The sequence below is a fragment of the Engraulis encrasicolus genome, chromosome 10, assembly GCF_034702125.1.
Source record: "Engraulis encrasicolus isolate BLACKSEA-1 chromosome 10, IST_EnEncr_1.0, whole genome shotgun sequence".
NCBI classification, from domain to species: domain Eukaryota; kingdom Metazoa; phylum Chordata; class Actinopteri; order Clupeiformes; family Engraulidae; genus Engraulis; species Engraulis encrasicolus.
The window spans coordinates 20,200,876-20,217,452 of record NC_085866.1 but is presented as its reverse complement, the minus strand read 5'-3'; the positions used below and the strand labels follow the sequence as shown (position 1 = coordinate 20,217,452).

Below are 16,577 nucleotides of genomic sequence, written 5' to 3'. Positions count from 1 at the left end.
CTTAGAAAAGTAGAGAGAGAGAGAGAGAGAGAGAGAGAGAGAGAGAGAGAGAGAGGTGGAGAGAGAGAGAGAGAGAGAGAGAGAGAGAGAGAGAGAGAGAGAGAGAGAGAGAGAGAGAGAGAGAGAGAGAGAGAGAGAGAGAAATAGAAAGAGAGAGAAATACGGTATGAGTAGTACTGAAGAAAACAAGTGGTGACATGGACGTGTGTGTGTGTGTGTGTGTGGTTGGGTTTTCCACCCGCGTAATGACTGCCACTGGGAATCAGTACTGGTGCACTATGAGACCCAGCTTCCCTGCTACGCCGCTTTGATTACCCAACCATCTGTTTCGCACAGCAGTGGATTTTGGTTTAAAAACTGCCACACACACACACACACACACACACACACACACACACACCCCCCCCCCCCCTCCCCCCCCCCCCCCCCCCCCACACACACACGCACGCACACACACACACACACACGCACGCACACACACACACACACACACACACACACACGCACACACACACGCACACACGCACACACACACGCACACACACACACACACACACACACACACACACACACACACAATGTAACTACACATTCGAACACCCAGTACACTCACTGACTCCACACATAACCACACAACCACACATTTGAACACGGCATACAGTGGTAATCCAATTTCAGTGACAAATTCCTATTCCCCTCTCAAACATTCTTACTGCCACTTAGGCAATAAAACCTCAACCATGAACATGGCGGACATATTTCTATCTATGCGGCCATGTGCAGCAGCCTACTGCACTGCTCTGCTGCAGTAGTCTAATCTATGGGTTATGATTAATGGGCCTGAAATATAATCAATTGGTAGACATTCTGCATGACCAATGCTAGTGCAAGGTTGTTTTTTTTTACCACTATAAAAGTTGGACTTGCTTGGACTGGAAAGGAACAGATTAGCCAATTGATTTAAGGGGTATGATGTAATGTTAATGTAAGCGGTTTCTTGTATTAGGGTTTTCCATTGGGACATATGAACAAACGTTGACTCTTCGAGCAGCATCAATCAAATAGAATAGAAATCCAATTACAATATTACTCCATTTCGAAATTACAGGTTTATTCTCCCTTGCCACATTAGTTATACACTTATAAGGTTTTAATAGGAAGGATTTGCTTTACTAACAGAGTGCACGCAAACATGATCTCACACCTCACAACTATGTGCGAGTGTGCATGTAGGCACACAGGTGCGCTTGTTATGCATGCCAGTAATGTAAGCAAGTAATGTGTGTAGTGCATGTATGCATCTATGATTTTGCATGCATATTGACAATATGTCTGAATATTGACTTTTGCATCGACTATTCCATGTGTGCATGTGTGTAGAGGGGAAGGGCAGGGCATACCTAGTTGTTCCCTGCTGATACTGACTGCCTGTGTGCATTCATGTCCATACTTGCTATTAAAATGTAATTTCAATGTAATTCAAATGTAATTTCAAATTCTTTGTATGACCAGTGCATGTAAAGAAATTGACAATAAAACCTACTTGACTTGACTAACAGTTAACCTCCGTGTTTTGACCTTTGTGTGTGTGTGTGTGTGTGTGTGCGCGTGCGTACCGGTTCGGGATTCTTGGTGGCACAGCGTGCTTGTGTATAGGTGCGTGTGTGCGTAACTCAGTGTCAGTGTGTGTGTGTGTGTGTGTGTGTGTGTGTGTGTGTGTGTGTGTGTGTGTGTGTGTGTGTGTGTGTGTGTGTGTGTGTGCGTGTGTAAAGTTAATATGTGCTTCCTTGAGTCCTGGTAGGTTCGTACCCAGTTATGTTTCCTGTTTGGACTTCTTGTTGGCCCGGCCTGTGTGTGTGTGTGTGTGTGTGTGTGTGTGTGTGTAGTAGATGCGTACCCAGTTGTGTGTGTGTGTGTGTGTGTGCGTGCAGTAGTAGATGCGTACCCAGTTGTGTGTGTGTGTGTGTGTGCGTGTGCGTGTGTAGTAGATACATACCCAGTTGTGTTCCCTGTTTGGACTTCTTGTTGGCGGTGTGTGTGTGTGTGTGTGGTGTGTGTGTGTGTTGTATGTGTGTGTTTGTGTGTGTGGTAGACACGCACCCAGTTGCGTTCCCTGTTTGGACTTCTTGTTGGCGCGGCGCGTGTCCTCCCGCAGCTGGATGATGACCTGCAGCACGCGCAGGAAGAACTTCTGGGTGGACGTCTTGGAGGTCAGCGAGCTCATGCAGGGCAGCTGCAGTTCCCGGCCGCCCAGGGTGCGCTTCCCAGCCGCCACGATCACCACACTCTCAGAGCCGTCAAACCTGGCAGAGGGAGAGGAGGATATCCTGAATATACAGGCCGTGCAGAAGTATTAGGCAAACACGTTCTCCGACCGTATCGTCCATTCTATGCACATTTTCCAACACCAACCTACATATACATTAAATAAATACAGAGCAATACAGAGTTAGCTTACTTTGTCAGCGTTTATCGCTAAAAAGCTCAAATTTAACCGCTGGGGTCAATGTGAAAAATCTAAGCAATCGGTTGGGTTTCACCAAAAAACATGCTCAAAAACACACAAACACCCTCAGGTGGGTGTGCATAATTATTAGGCAACTTGTGGGAACACTCCACATTTTATTTCGCTATATGCTTAATGGGGTATGTGGACAAAAATGTAATACACATTTGAAATTATCTTTTAAGCCATAAAACGCACACCCATACACATATCTCATCTACCCATCATATTGCCCTTAAGGCGTGCTCTCTCACTCTCTCTCTCTCTCTCTCTCTCTCTCACACACACACACACACACGCACGCACGCACGCACGCACCTTCCATTTCCCATCCCCCCTCCTGGTCACCTTGCCCTTCAGACATACACGTGCAAACCCAGACATACACGCGCACAGACACAGACAGACATACACACCCCGACAGACACACACACACACACACACCGAAAGACACACACACACACACCGAAAGACACACACACACACCGACAGACAGACAGAGACAGACACACACACACACACCAACAGACAAACAGACAGACAGACAGACACACACACACACACACCGACAGACAGACAGATAGACAGACACACACACCGACAGACAGACAGACAGATAGACAGACAGACACACACACCGACAGACAGACAGACAGAGAGACTCCCCACCTGCTGGTCATCTTGCCCTTGAGGCGCGCAGTGAGGGAGGGGTCCTCGTGTGCCGCCTCGGGGGACTGGGCATCAGCCCGCGCCCTCCTCTGCTGCTCCAGATTATACTCCCTCAACTCTGCCAGTAAAGTGCCTGGAGGAGGACAGGGATGGATGGATGGATGGAGAGATGAAGAGATGAAGAGAGAGGGAGAGAAGAGAAAGAGAGGGTGGGTGAGAGATGGATGGAGGAGAGAGATCGAGAGAAGAGAAGAAGGGAAGGAAGGAAAGAGAGCAAGAGGGGGAGAGGGAGAGAGAGTTGGAGGGAGGGAAGGAGAGAGAGAAAGGGAGAGAGAGATGGATGGAGGATGGAGGGAGAGAAAGAGGGAGAGAGAGCAAGAGATGTTTGCAATGAGAGTTTGAGAGAGTAGCACGTACCAGCTAAGAGGGATAAAGGTATTCATGAAATCCCTTCAAAAATAAATAGTATATGCACTGTACACAGTCTGTGTGTGTGTTTGTGTGTGTGTGTGTGTCAGACTGACCGATCTGTTTGCAGAGAGTGTATCCCAGGTGGCGACCGCCGCTGAGCAGCAGGCGGAGGACGGTGTCGCGTGTGTGGCCGTCGCCGCGGGAGAGCTGCAGCAGGATGTTGGCCGCGTCCTCCAGACCCTCCTCAGAACACGAGTGGGACGTCAAGACCTAAAGACACACGCAGACATTATGTAGACACACACACACACAGGCAGACATACAGACACAGACACAGATTACATGCACACAGACACAAACAGCCAGACAGACACACACATAGACAAAGTCAAATATGAGTGAAGGCAAAGACAACGACAGAACCACACACACAGACAGGCACAGGCACACGCAGAGTGAGTGGAGAGACTGGTACAGTAGAGTTGATCAGTGTACCGAGTCAGCACTGCTGTGAGCACCACTGCTGCTGCTGCGGATTCTCTGGATAAGCACAGCATGTGTTTAGAAGCATTATTGGGTGTTCAGTAGCCGTGTGTGTGTGTGTGTGTGTGTGTGTGTGTGTGTGTGTGTGTGTGTGTGTGTGTGTGTGTGTGTGTGTGTGTGTGTGCGTGCATACGTGCTTGTGTGTAATTGTATGAGCTTATCTATGTGTGTGCGGCTGTTTGTGTCAGTCTGACTCAATATGAGCATCTGAGAATTCTGGCTCTACAGCACAGCATGAGTTTAGAACGATTATTGGGTGTTCAACAGCTGTGTGTGTGTGTGTGTGTGTGTGTGTGTGTGTGTGTGTGTGTGTGTGTGTGTGTGTGTGTGTGTGTGTGTGTGTGGTGTGTGTGTGTGTGTGTGTGTGTGTGTGTGTGTGTGTGTGTGTGGTGTGTGCGTGTATTTGTGTGAGCTTATCTGTGTGAATGGGACTGAGTGTGTGTGTGTCTTTGTTAGTGCGTGTCAGTCTGACTCAATCTGAGCATCTGAGAATGTGTGTAAGTAAGAATGTGTGTGTGTGTGCTTGCATGAATGAGATGTTGAGTGATAGAGTGAGTAATCCAGAACTCCACAGCACAGCAGGTGTATAGGAGCATTATTGGGTGTTCAATAGCTCTCTCTGTGTGTGTGTGTGTGTGTGTGTGTGTGTGTGTGTGTGTGTGTGTGTGTGTGTGTGTGTGTGTGTGTGTGTGTGTGTGTGTGTGTGTGTGTGTGTGTGTGTGTGTGTGTGTGAGCTTAGCTGTGTGAATGGGACTGTGAGTGTGAGCGCACGTGTGGCTATGTTTGTGCGTGTCAGTCGGACTCAATCTGAGCATCTGAGAACGAGTGTGTGTGTGTGTGCTTGCATGAGTGGATTGTTGAGTGATGCAGACCTCCACAGACAGCTGTAGCTGTTTCTCGGTGAGGCCGGTGGAGGCCAGCTTGGAGTCCGCATCCGCACTGCCCGAGGCTGCAGACGCCGAAGCCGCCGCCGCTAATGACGTTTTCTGCCTTGCTCCTGGAACACACACACGCACACACACACACACACACACACACACACACACACACACACACACACGCACACGCACACGCACACACACTGATGTGAGTACAGTACCAGATATCATTGCTTACTAATTACACATTTCATTACACACTGCACTTTTGCTACTTTGAGCGTAATTGAACAGATGCCCTGAAAAAGCGAATCGCAAATAAGGCTGTAAGTAACTTTTACAAATGGTACTTGTGAATGTAATTATGCTTGTGATTTTTCAGGTATCAGGTACTGTGAGACTGAAATTACGGTGAAAATGTGAAAATGGTGTATGCATGTGTATACACCTAGTGTGTGTATGCCTTTGTGTGCGCGCAAGTGTGTTTGTAAAACTACTAAGTCTGTGTGTCTCACCTGAAGCCATTATGGCCACAGTAGTACTGCTACTGGCGTTAGCTGCAGCTGCGATGCTGCTGGCGGGAGGTGGCAGAGCGGACAACGCGGCTGCCCCTCCCGTCCCCGTCGACATCGACGTCACCCCTCCTGGCACAGCGGCGGGCGTAGGCACGGCAACAGAAGATGCCCCCGCCGAAGCGGCAGCGGCGGCGGCCGCAGCGATGGCACTAGCCGCGGCGGCCGCACTGGCAACAGACGAGGACATGGAACTACTGGCGCCCGTTGCCAGGGCGCTGGTGGTCACCGAGGAGGAAGAGGACGACGACGTGGCGCCGGTGGTCACGGCGTGGGGCTGCGGCGTGGAGTGCCACACGGGCACCTCGGTGGCCTTGTTGTCGGGCAGCGCGATGGAGATGAGCGAGAGCAGGCGCAGCAGCTTCTCGGTGAGCAGCGAGCTGCGGCGGATGACGGGGTGCGACAGCATGTTCATCAGCTGGCCCAGCGGCGACGCCTCCAGGCTCAGCCCCGCCCCGTCTGTCTCGCCGCCCCCGCCCAGGGGCACCGTCTTCATGGACGCCTTGCCCTTGCGGCTCACGTTCATGTTGTCCAGCTTCACCAGTAGGTCCCAGAAGTCGGTGGAGATGCCCAGGGACTGGGCCGTGTTGCCTGCGGCCGAGCAGGAGGTGGCGCCGGCGGCCGAGGAGCCGCTACCCAAAGTGCCGTGCGAGGAGGCACCCGAGGACGGCATGCAGGACGCCGCCGCCGCTGCTGCGTTGCCTAAGGAACGGCAGCCGGGGGCGGAGCTACTGCTGCTGGGGGTTCCGCAGAGGCGGGAGTCTAGCTCGGAAGCGGCGGCAGCAGCCAGGAGGTCTTTGCAGCGCTGCTGGGTGAAGTGGCTGGGGAACACCTGTGGGGAAGGCAAGGAACAACACACATTTATATTGACCTGCTCAGAATTCATGTCACCCTGAATGCGTGCGCATCGTTGACTCAAACACACCAGAGAGGTTTTAAGAGTATTCTGAGAGACTCCACTGTTCTGAGTGGTATGGCACTTTCAGGGGCGCCAACGGAGGAGTGCAGACGGCAATCAGAATTAATGGGCTGCGCTCTCTCGACAGCGGCCCCTAGGTGAACTGCAGGCATGGGGAAACTAGGGAGTGGTAAAACCACTGATTTTGTAGAGGGCTATTCCAAGAACCTGGGTCAGTAGTAAACCGGGTTAAGTGAACCTTAAGGTAGTGGTAAACCATATAATATATGAGCCTCTCATTGGTTTCACTAAATGACATTAGCAGATTTACCACTACCACTTAGCCAGGGTTATCCTCAGGCTTATTATCTTAACCATGTTCATGGAATACTCCTGAGACAGTACAGTCAAATGCAAAATATTACATTTAAATCTTGATTGGGAATGGGTCATAACAACGCAAAGCTATGGCTCGTTGTGCTAAATGCATACTCAACTGTTAGTGGTCTCTTCAAATCTATTGATCTATTCTTAAAGTAGTCTAAAAGCTAAATATTAATGCAAGCTAAGGTCGAGTGAGTCTTACCTTAGCGAGTTGGATAAGTGTGTCCAGCACGTGTCTGCAGACGACGGGAGCAGCCTGGGGGTGTATGTGCACAGTGGATCCTCCACCGGCCGAGCAGGACACGCCTGCCCCTCCCCCGACGCCCCCTCCTCCGCCGGACAGACCCGCGCTCATCCCCCCTCCTCCTCCACTATTACTACTGCTGCCCTGGGGGTGTCGGTCGGCGTGCTTGCGGCCCGAGGCCCGCTGGATCTGGAAGATGTTGGTGCGGCACCCCAGCGCAGCGTCCATGGACACGGAGAGCCAGGAGAGCTGGCTGGAGCTGCGCGACTCCACGCGGTTCAGGAGCTCCAGAGACGACGGCGAGAGGGAGGAGGAAGAGGAGGAAGAGGAAGATGAGGAGGCCATGGAGGAGGCCTGGGCCGAAGAGGAGGATGACGAAGAGCCTCCTTTACTGCTCCCTCCCTGTCCCAGCGCACGCTTGCTGCCGCGGCCGGATGCGTCATCGAGGCGCGAGGAGCCGGATGCTGCCGTCGCCGCGGCGAGGGATGCTGCGGTGGCCGAGTCCAGGCAGAGCTCGCTCTCGCTGCTGCGCTGCAGGATGGACAGCAGGCTGCGGATGACCCAGCCGCGCGTCTGCGAGTGGTAGCACAGGTTGCGGAGCACGCGGTGCAGACGGCTGGTGTTGAGCTTGGGCTCGTCCACGAAGAGGAGGACCAGCAGGCAGGAGAGCGCCTCGTGGTCCAGCAGCAGGCGGCCGCGCAGACGCAGCAGGGAGTCCACGTTGGAACTGCAGAGGGGGGACGGGACAGAAGCAGAGGCAGAGGGCGGCCACAAATGAACATCAGAAACTGTGCTCAACATTTCATTTTAATTTTGCTTACATGCCATTTTGGCTAGTGGTTTTCTTGACTGAGTACTAGCCATTCGGCCTTTTCAGGGACAGGACAGAAGACAGCACAAATGAACATCAGAAAACTTCATGATGACATATGCACCTAAAGACGAACGTGAAACATTGTTCCTCTTATGATTTCCAACCGTTTCACAAAATTTCATAAATATTTGCACATAAATCTTTGAGTTATCCTACAGACAAACCAATGCGACCGAAAACATAAAAAAATAATTTAAAAAACCCTCCTTGGAGGAGTTAATAAAGAAACAATGCTTACCGACTGTGGTTGGCGCCGCCTCCCATCTGGAAGGTCCCCCCACGCTGCACTGCGAGGCGTGTGTACTGTCCGCCGCGGTTGCCGCCCAGGCGACTAGTGAATGCTGGCGACCGGAGGATGGCGGAGAGCGCAGATGACGAGCTGTGCCCGAAGAGGCGCTCATGCATGAGCTGTCGCTGACGAGCCTGGATGGGGGATTGGATGAACGATTTTATTAATAAATGAAACCCTTTTTCATGAAGCAAAACAATGAGGCACGATGACTTGCACAATAATGCGTCAAAAACATATTGCTAAACAATATTTGTTAAGCCGTCACAGCTCAATCTGTTCAATTTATTCACCTTTAGCAAATACATAGCTATAGTAAATAAAGATGTCCAAGGTGTACTTGCCTCCTGTTCTCGGCGTAGCGCGGCAGCCTCGGCGGCGATGTCCGGTGGCATGACTGCCAGCACGCTGTCCTCCATATCCTCCAGCACGCTGCGGCGCAGCTCGGACGGCAGCGTCTGGATGAAGGTCACCGGGTCCAGGGGCTGGTCGCCCTGAGGGGGCTGCTGGGACAGCTCCCGACGCTGCTGCTCTGCACGCTGCTGAGCCAACACCTGTCGCGTGTGCGTGTGTGTGTGTGTGGGGGGGGATGAGGGGAAGGAAGGAGGACAGTGAGGGGGAGAGGGAAAGAGGGAGCGGGCAGAAAAGATGGGAAGAATATAAGGAGGAAGAAGAGAGAGTGGGGCATGGAAGGGAGAGAAAGAAGGAGGGATATAAGAATAAGGGAAGATGTTCATGAGCGCAGGTTTCAGGCACAAACTGATTTGTGCTTGTGCAATATATAGCGACAATCTGTCCAGGGCAGTCAAATGTGAAATAAACGATTACTTACTTCCCATAGATTCATTAACCATACCTGCAAACTCAGGAGGGTTGAAAAAGGTGACAAACTAATCGCGGCATCGCGGCGAACACCCCCCCCCCCCCAAAAAAAAAAAAACAGGGAAAAAGACACTATTTTACTTACTACACAATTAGAAAACAGACTTCTGAAATTATTTTATTCCTCACCAGCCAATCTATGTCTTACAAGCCAAACATACACTCACCCAGAGGCAATTCTAGGTTAAGCTGGGACCCCAAGCGAAAATTCAACAACTACTGTTGAAGTCTAGCTGTTATTCACCATCTAGTTTGGGGGCCCCAAGCGGCGGCCTATCTGACCTAGTGACAAGAAGCGCCTCTGCACTCACCACCTGTCAAAATTGAAGTTGTCCTATTTACCAGCCAAAAGGAGGGAGCACATGCTCACTTGGGGTTGTGTTAACTTTGAGCCCCACTGCAATTGACTATGAAATTAAAGCAATTGTTTTTGGCTAAAGAGGGTAAATAATAGGGAAATGTAGCCTATACTATAAAATAGTACCAACGCATTTTAGTGAATTTATGAATGAATGATAGGTTAGTCGAATGCATTTCCCCAATAAAATGGTGTTGTAATATTTGAAGATTTATTTATTTATATAGATTGTAGAAAAATATAACAGATGCCATCTAGGTTAGTATGCTATTTAGATTAATAATAGTAGGCCTAGGCTATGTCCTTGGTGGCTAACATTAAAATCATGATAATCATATACGTAGCTATTGAGGGGAGGGGGCATGACAAATAGCTATTGCTATGCATTCCTCTGACGTTTATGAAGGTTTCATCGAGTGTGTACGTGGGCTCTCGCTATTCCCGGTTAAATGATCTGACATAGGGAACCGAATTTAGTTCTCTTCTAATCTGCCAATTTATAGCGCAGTCTGGCCCTGCCTACCGTCATTCTAACACATTTTCTCACTCTGAAGTATTCAATACCGTTTTGGTCAAAATGATCAAAACAAGCATCGAGATATTGCCCTCAATCCAAATAAAGCGAAACATCCATGTTAGGACCGCAGAACTGCTGCCGTTGGGCTATTTATTTTTCAAGCTTAGCTAATGAGACAAATCACAATTCCCAAACCCTGCTCAGATCCCATTTACCTTGATCCTTGCTTTGAAACGGTGATTTGGACAGCGGTCATTTGTAAAAGTAAAGCGACAGTACCAAGGTAGAAGATAATGACAGGGGGGATATGTGTTTCGCGACCACCGTTTCATCAGCTGTTCGCTCCGACTGGAGCGGTGCCTTGGAAAGTTTTGCCGCCAGTTGAGCCGTCTGAATTAGCGCTCTGATTGGTCAATGTTTCCCCCGACACACGTTACCGGCCAATGGGAAGGACAGCCAGTAAAAGATAAATAGAATGTCGCTCAACCATGATGTCTGTAGAACTACGACTAGCAGATTCTATCCAGTCTATCTGTCTGTCGCACAGACTTCTATTATTCTCTGTCTGCCTACACCCCCCCCCCCCCCAAAAAAAACCTCTTCGGATCTACACGATTCACGTAAGTGACCTATTTTGAGATCAAAACGGCGAAAATAAACCACTAGGAAAATCTCTCTCTCTCTCTCTCTCTCTCTCTCTCTCTCTCTCTCTCTCTCTCTCTCTCTCTCTCTCTCTCTCTCTCTCTCTCTCTCTCTCTCTCTCTCTCTCTCTCTCACACACACACACACACAACAAGGCTCATAAGGTGTCTCACCTCTTCCTGAATGGCGGGTGGCAGGGCGGCCAGGAACTCTGGGCTGACCTCGGTGACCCCCGCCCCTCCTCCCGCCAGCACAGGCATGGCAGCAGAGGGCAGGGCGGAGGTGGTGGCGCGTGATGGTGGCCTGATGCCCAGCTGGTTCTGCAGCACCTCCCGCCGGATGTCCTCGGGCAGCGCCGCCAGGAATGAGGGGTCCACGCCTTCAGGCAGACTGATGCCTGGTGAGGAAGGGACACACAGGGACATGGTTTTTCAGTGAGACAAAATTGGACAATAAAGCCTCGTTCACACACGTCGCTGCTAGTTACTCGCTCAGCGAGTTATGTCAATAGAATGTCAATGTGTCCCAGCGAGGCGAGGAGGCCAGTTGGGGAGGAGTGTACAAGCGATGCAATGTGGGAGGATACCAAGTTGAAAATATTTTGACTGTGAGCGAGACGAGTACACGAGTAACCAATTGGAATGCAGGGTTTGGTACCTCTCGCTTTTGCATTGGCAGTTAACCCTGCGGGAACGTTTAGTGAAACTTTCCATGAGCAAGTGGCGAGTAGGCGAGCGTGCGAGATGCGAGTTTGAGTGTGAACATAGCTTAGGGCCTTGATTACATACAGACTGCTGCCTGGAGAGGGACATAGGGTCATGAATAAGTGACATGAACCTGCGCTAGATCGCCACTCTGGACTAGATCCCGCCACCCTGGGGTGCTAGAAAATGATGCCCTTGAGTGTTAGAGAATTTAGACCATAATAGATAAAATGGATAATATCTACATCCTACATGGTTTAATACCTACAACGACACAAATGGCCTTTAGGCAAACCGATGACTTAGAGAGGGACACAGAAGATGCAGTAGTTGGGTCACCACTGTGTGTGCTCTTAACACATTAAAAGCACCATTACAAGAATACTACACAGGTTGGAAAAGGAATTTCCCCCCCTTACATCTTATTTGAACTATAGATCAAAGTGACCTTGGCTTGAATATCGCCTTTTAGCAAATCCAGACATTCTGTGCACTCTGCAACAAATTTATGACATTTTAAGGGTCCAGAGAGAACTCTGCGGGGTTAGATTAAGGCCACTATTGGCTACTCGTCAACAGATGAAAAGATCAATATTTACTATGGCTGAATCATGTCTGCTTCTGTATTATGGCTGCATGTACAAGTATGGATTTTCCCCTTATCTGTCTGTGTCGTGGTGTAATGCATGAGGAAATGTACATGTAATGTGTGGTACCAGAGTTCAGGAATAAATCATGCGGGGGAAAGTCCGAACTGATGCCCTCATATGATTGAAGAGTTAATTTGCAAAACGGTGCATCTACATTTTGTAGAATGTTGGGATATTGACTTTTATTGGGCATTCCATTCCATGAACATACTTTTTCAACCTATATAAAATGCATTTTGCAATGCAATGCAATGGCCATTACAAAAATGCCAATTAACCAAAATTCTACAAAATGGATATACAGTGCACCGTTTTGGCAATGAAACTCCATTTAAGGCTACTACCTTTCTACTCAGGGGTGCATATCTCGAAACCATAGTTGCTAACTAGGTTAGCTACTTTGCTGTAGGCAATGCAATTTCTCATTGGTAACTACCCAAGTTGCTGACAGGTTAGCAACTACGCTTTCGAGAACAAACCCCAGTTCTGTAACGTACCAGCGAGAGGATCGTCCTCGTCGTTGCTAGTGGAGGGAAGAGGCTCCTCCTGGATGGCCTGGGATTGGCTTTCGGCGCTGTCACTCCGTGGCATCGTCTCCCCAGGCGATGAAACAGATGTGGAGCTGAGTAGACGGAGGGAGAGGTTATTGTACTCAAACAGAATATTTAAAAACTATACTGGCTTAACACAAAGGCAAAAGGTGCCGTAGGCCAATTACATATACTGTCAAAATTGAGTTTATACCGAAAATGGTCTTCTTCATAGCACCTCCTTTATCTTGCGGTCTGCGTGCAGTTTTTGAGATATTGCCATGTCAAATTTGCCGTAACTACAGCCCAACCAAACCCTGAGGCTTTGGGGACACTTTTCTCAATTTCAATGTTGGTGTAGTTGCTGCGCTTCTATACTGCCTTTGTAGGGCAGTATAGATGCTCTGGGTCAGTGGTTCTTAACCTGGGGTGCGCCAGAGATTTCAGGGGGTGCGCGGAATTAAGTGTTGAGGTTGTGACCAAAATTCTGCTTCCAAACATTATAATTAGGCCAAATTAAGAGATTCAAGATTCAAGATTCAGGAATTTATTGTCATTGTCAAAAAGGCAACGAAATTGGGTTTGGGGTACAATACTTTAACGAAATTTAAACATGTTTTCGTCCCTATGTAATTCATTTAAGTATTAATTAATGTCTAAAGTAGGAATCATTGTAATTAATCACTGAAATCATTTTTTTTTGTGCGTATACACGTGTAGACATTTGGGATGGGGGTGCGCGGCTTGTCTTGGGATCAGCTAAGGGGGTGCGTTCAGAAAAAAAGGTTAAGAACCACTGCTCTAGGTTAACACCAAGGCAGATGCATCATCAGTGTGTTGACTTGTCTACAAAAAATATCTTGCCACACTTGTCATGAAACAAACCAAGTCAAGTGTGTTTTAGATCTGTATACATCAGGGGCTTTAGAAATCAGTCAACTGTTTACTCTAGAAAAAAAAAAATCTCTTGACAAAATCTACATCATAGCCAGCCTAAAAGTAATCCCTGACATTCTCCTGTGGCTTGGTTTTATGTAAACCGTGTTTAGGTGGTTTGCAAATCCCTGTGTAAAAAGGTCTTTAAGCGGTCAGAAAATCACTACGTGAACAAATTCCATAATCTCCACCCTGTGATTTCGGAATGCTAACTCACCCGGTCTCCGCGTCCGTCTGCCTGTCCGTCAAACCGCTGTCGCCGCTGCCAGAGAGCTCCTGTGAGATCTGATTGGCTGGGGCCGAGCTGGCGGTCGGCTCTTCCTGTGTAGCGGAGGCGGGGCTACTGGTATCCATGGGAGACCCTTCCAGCTGGGACACGCCCACTGGCACAGGCTCAGAACTCTCAGCGATGTCAGGACTGAGAGAGGCTGATAAAGAAAAAATAATGAGCACTACAACATTCTTTCTACCTCAACGTATATATAAGTGACCAAACCCTTGATATATAAATACACTGTGATCGATTTCTGCACAAACAGTACAGTTGTCTGCTAAAATGAAAAGGGTCTGGTTTATACCAAACTGAATGCTGCCATATGGCTTGAATCCAGATTGGAGCCCAAACAGTGACCAATCAATCAATCAATCAATCAATCAATCAATCAATCACAACAGTGTGTTTACAGCTTTTTTATTTTTTTGAGGTTTGAGGATTTTTGGTTTTGTTTTGTTTTGGTGAATCTACCTTCCCTGACTGCCTCCATCGCTCCTCCTCCTCTTTCTCCTCCTCCTCCCTCACCAATAGTGGGTGCAGGGGACATCTCCATCTGAGTGGTCTCGGCGTCGCTGCCGGGCCGGTCGGGGGCAGGAAGCTGCCCGAGGCCGCTCAGCGAATCGCCCGGCGGCTCGGCCAGCAGCAGCTCCCTGATTGGCTGGTGCACCTGCTGGCTGATGGCTGTCTCCAGGGAGACGAGGGCCTGCTCGTGAGGGGCGGGGGTGGTGGGCGTGACCTCGCCGGAGGGAGGCGCGGTCAGGAAGCCCTCGGAAGAGCGCGGTTGGTCCAGACTGGAGGACACCCCGCCCTGCGCCTGCTCCCCTTCTGGATAGAAGAACGCGGAATGTCAAGAAAGATAAGGCGCACACAAGGCTTTCAAGTTAAAAATGTATATTGTTGCCGAAAAATAACCAAAGAAGTCATAGGACAAAGCTGGAACAACAGAAATTTGGATAGAGGAACGCAACTGAAAATAGGGAGTTACAGAAAGGCATTAGAAACATTATGCCAAGGCAGCAAACCCAGAGGGTTTTGATTATTTTCTGGAGACAGAGGAAGGAGACAACACATAGTTACAGGAAGAACTTAAAAATTAATGCAAATTCTAAACCAGAAGGCAGAAGGAGCTGCTCTACTGAGTAAAGGGAGTGTCAAAGAATGGCCTTCAAAACATTACGCCATAGATTTTTAGGTTAGAACTTTGAGTTTAATTTTAAGCAGAGGACAGAGAGAGCGAAAAAGATTTTTAAAAGCATTGCCGCCATAGCAACCAAAGGAAAGGGGGGGAAACAAAGACAAATGATAGAAAGGAAGAGACTTAACAATATCATTCTAAAGTTTTGTTGTGTTACTCGTTTCGAACATTTATTGAGGTATGTTTTAAATATCTACTAATGAGATTGCAAGGGGTTTCAAGGAAAAATAGAAAAAGAGAAACTAAATAACTTTAACAAGGCTAGGACTGGGTACCGAAATTCAATTCTTTGATGGAACCGAATTAAAAGCTAAGGTTCTACTTGGCATTGAAACGTGCCTTGTCTGTCGGTTCCACGTTTCGGTTCCTGAAGTCTGACTGTCAGAGCCATCAAATGTGTGTTTAAGCACGCGCCATTTCAGCCAATCACAAGTGTCACAAACTGACCACGCTCCTCCTCTTCCCGTTTCGCACCTCATTGATAAGACAGCTGATATTCAACCAGCTGATTGTACTATTGAGAAACAAAAACATGCCGTCGAAAGCGTGGCTATATTTCAGGAAAGTAGATAAGGAGGAGCGCGCTGCAATATCTGCGATAAACTAATAGGCTATCATGCAAGAATGGCAACATCCAACCTGTTCGAACACCTGCTCTTGCATTCGATTAACTTGCGTGCAGAGTTGCAGCATCTTTACAACGGCAACACCGTCAACCTCAACCATGACCTCGACTCTTCAGGAAGATGTCTCTGACTCCTTGGAAACATGTTTTTCCATGAAAAGAGCTAACTTAGAAAGAACTGGTCTTGTGTTGGGGACGTACAAATGTAGCCTATTTAGACCGTAGGTTTAATTCGAGGGAACAAAGAACACAGCGACAAAACAGATTTCCTCTCTATCCGGCTGGAGAATAACGCCATTGTTTACTTGAAGTAGCGGCCGCTTAAGGTTAAATAACTGTGGATTGAAAGAACATAAAAACGTTCCGTAAAAAACTGTAAAAAGCTAAGAATCTCAGCTTTCGAACAAGCCCTAACACATGTCTGTAGGTCTAGGTTAAGGAGATCGCTGGCTGTTAGGAAAAAAATGACGAGATAAAAAAAATAGTTGGAAAGCGCTATTTTTTCACTTGCAACAGCGGCCGCTTACAGTTCAATAACTTTTGAATGAAAGAACATAAAAACGTTCCGTAAAAAAACTGTAAAAAGCTAAGAATCTCAGCTTTCGAACAAGCCCTAACACATGTCTGTAGGTCTAGGTTAAGGAGATCGCTGGCTGTTAGGGAAAAAATGACGAGATAAAAAAAATGGATGGAAAGCGCTATTTTTTCACTTGCAACAGCGGCCGCTTACAGTTCAATAACTTTTGAATGAAAGAACATAAAAACGTGCCGTAAAAAACTGTAAAAAGCTAAGATTCGCAGCTTTCGAACAAGCCCTAACACATGTCTGTAGGAGAAGGAGATCGCTGGTTATATATATATATTTAGACCTATATATCTTTTAGATTAGGACTCTTTAGCTTAGATTCACCATGGCGTGAAAGCACAGTGTTGTCGCGGCTACTTGCAGCAGCTGATCATACGGCCCAGGCCAGTTCTAGTCCCTGTATGGAAATG

The 16,577-nt window shown here is 48.3% G+C and overlaps 1 protein-coding gene across 15 annotated transcripts in view; it reads right to left on the bottom strand.

The window, feature by feature from the left end:
• huwe1 (HECT, UBA and WWE domain containing E3 ubiquitin protein ligase 1) overlaps positions 1-16,577 on the bottom strand; it is a 97,967-nt gene that overhangs the window by 16,322 nt on the left and 65,068 nt on the right. For 12 of the 15 annotated variants that reach the window (XM_063208318.1, XM_063208330.1, XM_063208325.1 and 9 more), the window contains 12 exons: positions 14,233-14,586; positions 13,705-13,915; positions 12,519-12,643; positions 10,841-11,064; positions 8,613-8,822; positions 8,218-8,402; positions 7,064-7,832; positions 5,523-6,411; positions 5,002-5,126; positions 3,700-3,856; positions 3,176-3,308; positions 2,101-2,327 (listed from right to left, as the gene is read on the bottom strand). In XM_063208318.1, the coding sequence (XP_063064388.1) occupies positions 2,101-2,327; positions 3,176-3,308; positions 3,700-3,856; positions 5,002-5,126; positions 5,523-6,411; positions 7,064-7,832; positions 8,218-8,402; positions 8,613-8,822; positions 10,841-11,064; positions 12,519-12,643; positions 13,705-13,915; positions 14,233-14,586 (3,609 nt within the window). The remainder of the gene's footprint in view (positions 1-2,100; positions 2,328-3,175; positions 3,309-3,699; positions 3,857-5,001; positions 5,127-5,522; positions 6,412-7,063; positions 7,833-8,217; positions 8,403-8,612; positions 8,823-10,840; positions 11,065-12,518; positions 12,644-13,704; positions 13,916-14,232; positions 14,587-16,577) is intronic. The other 3 variants (XM_063208323.1, XM_063208333.1, XM_063208327.1) reach the window with 2 other exon arrangements.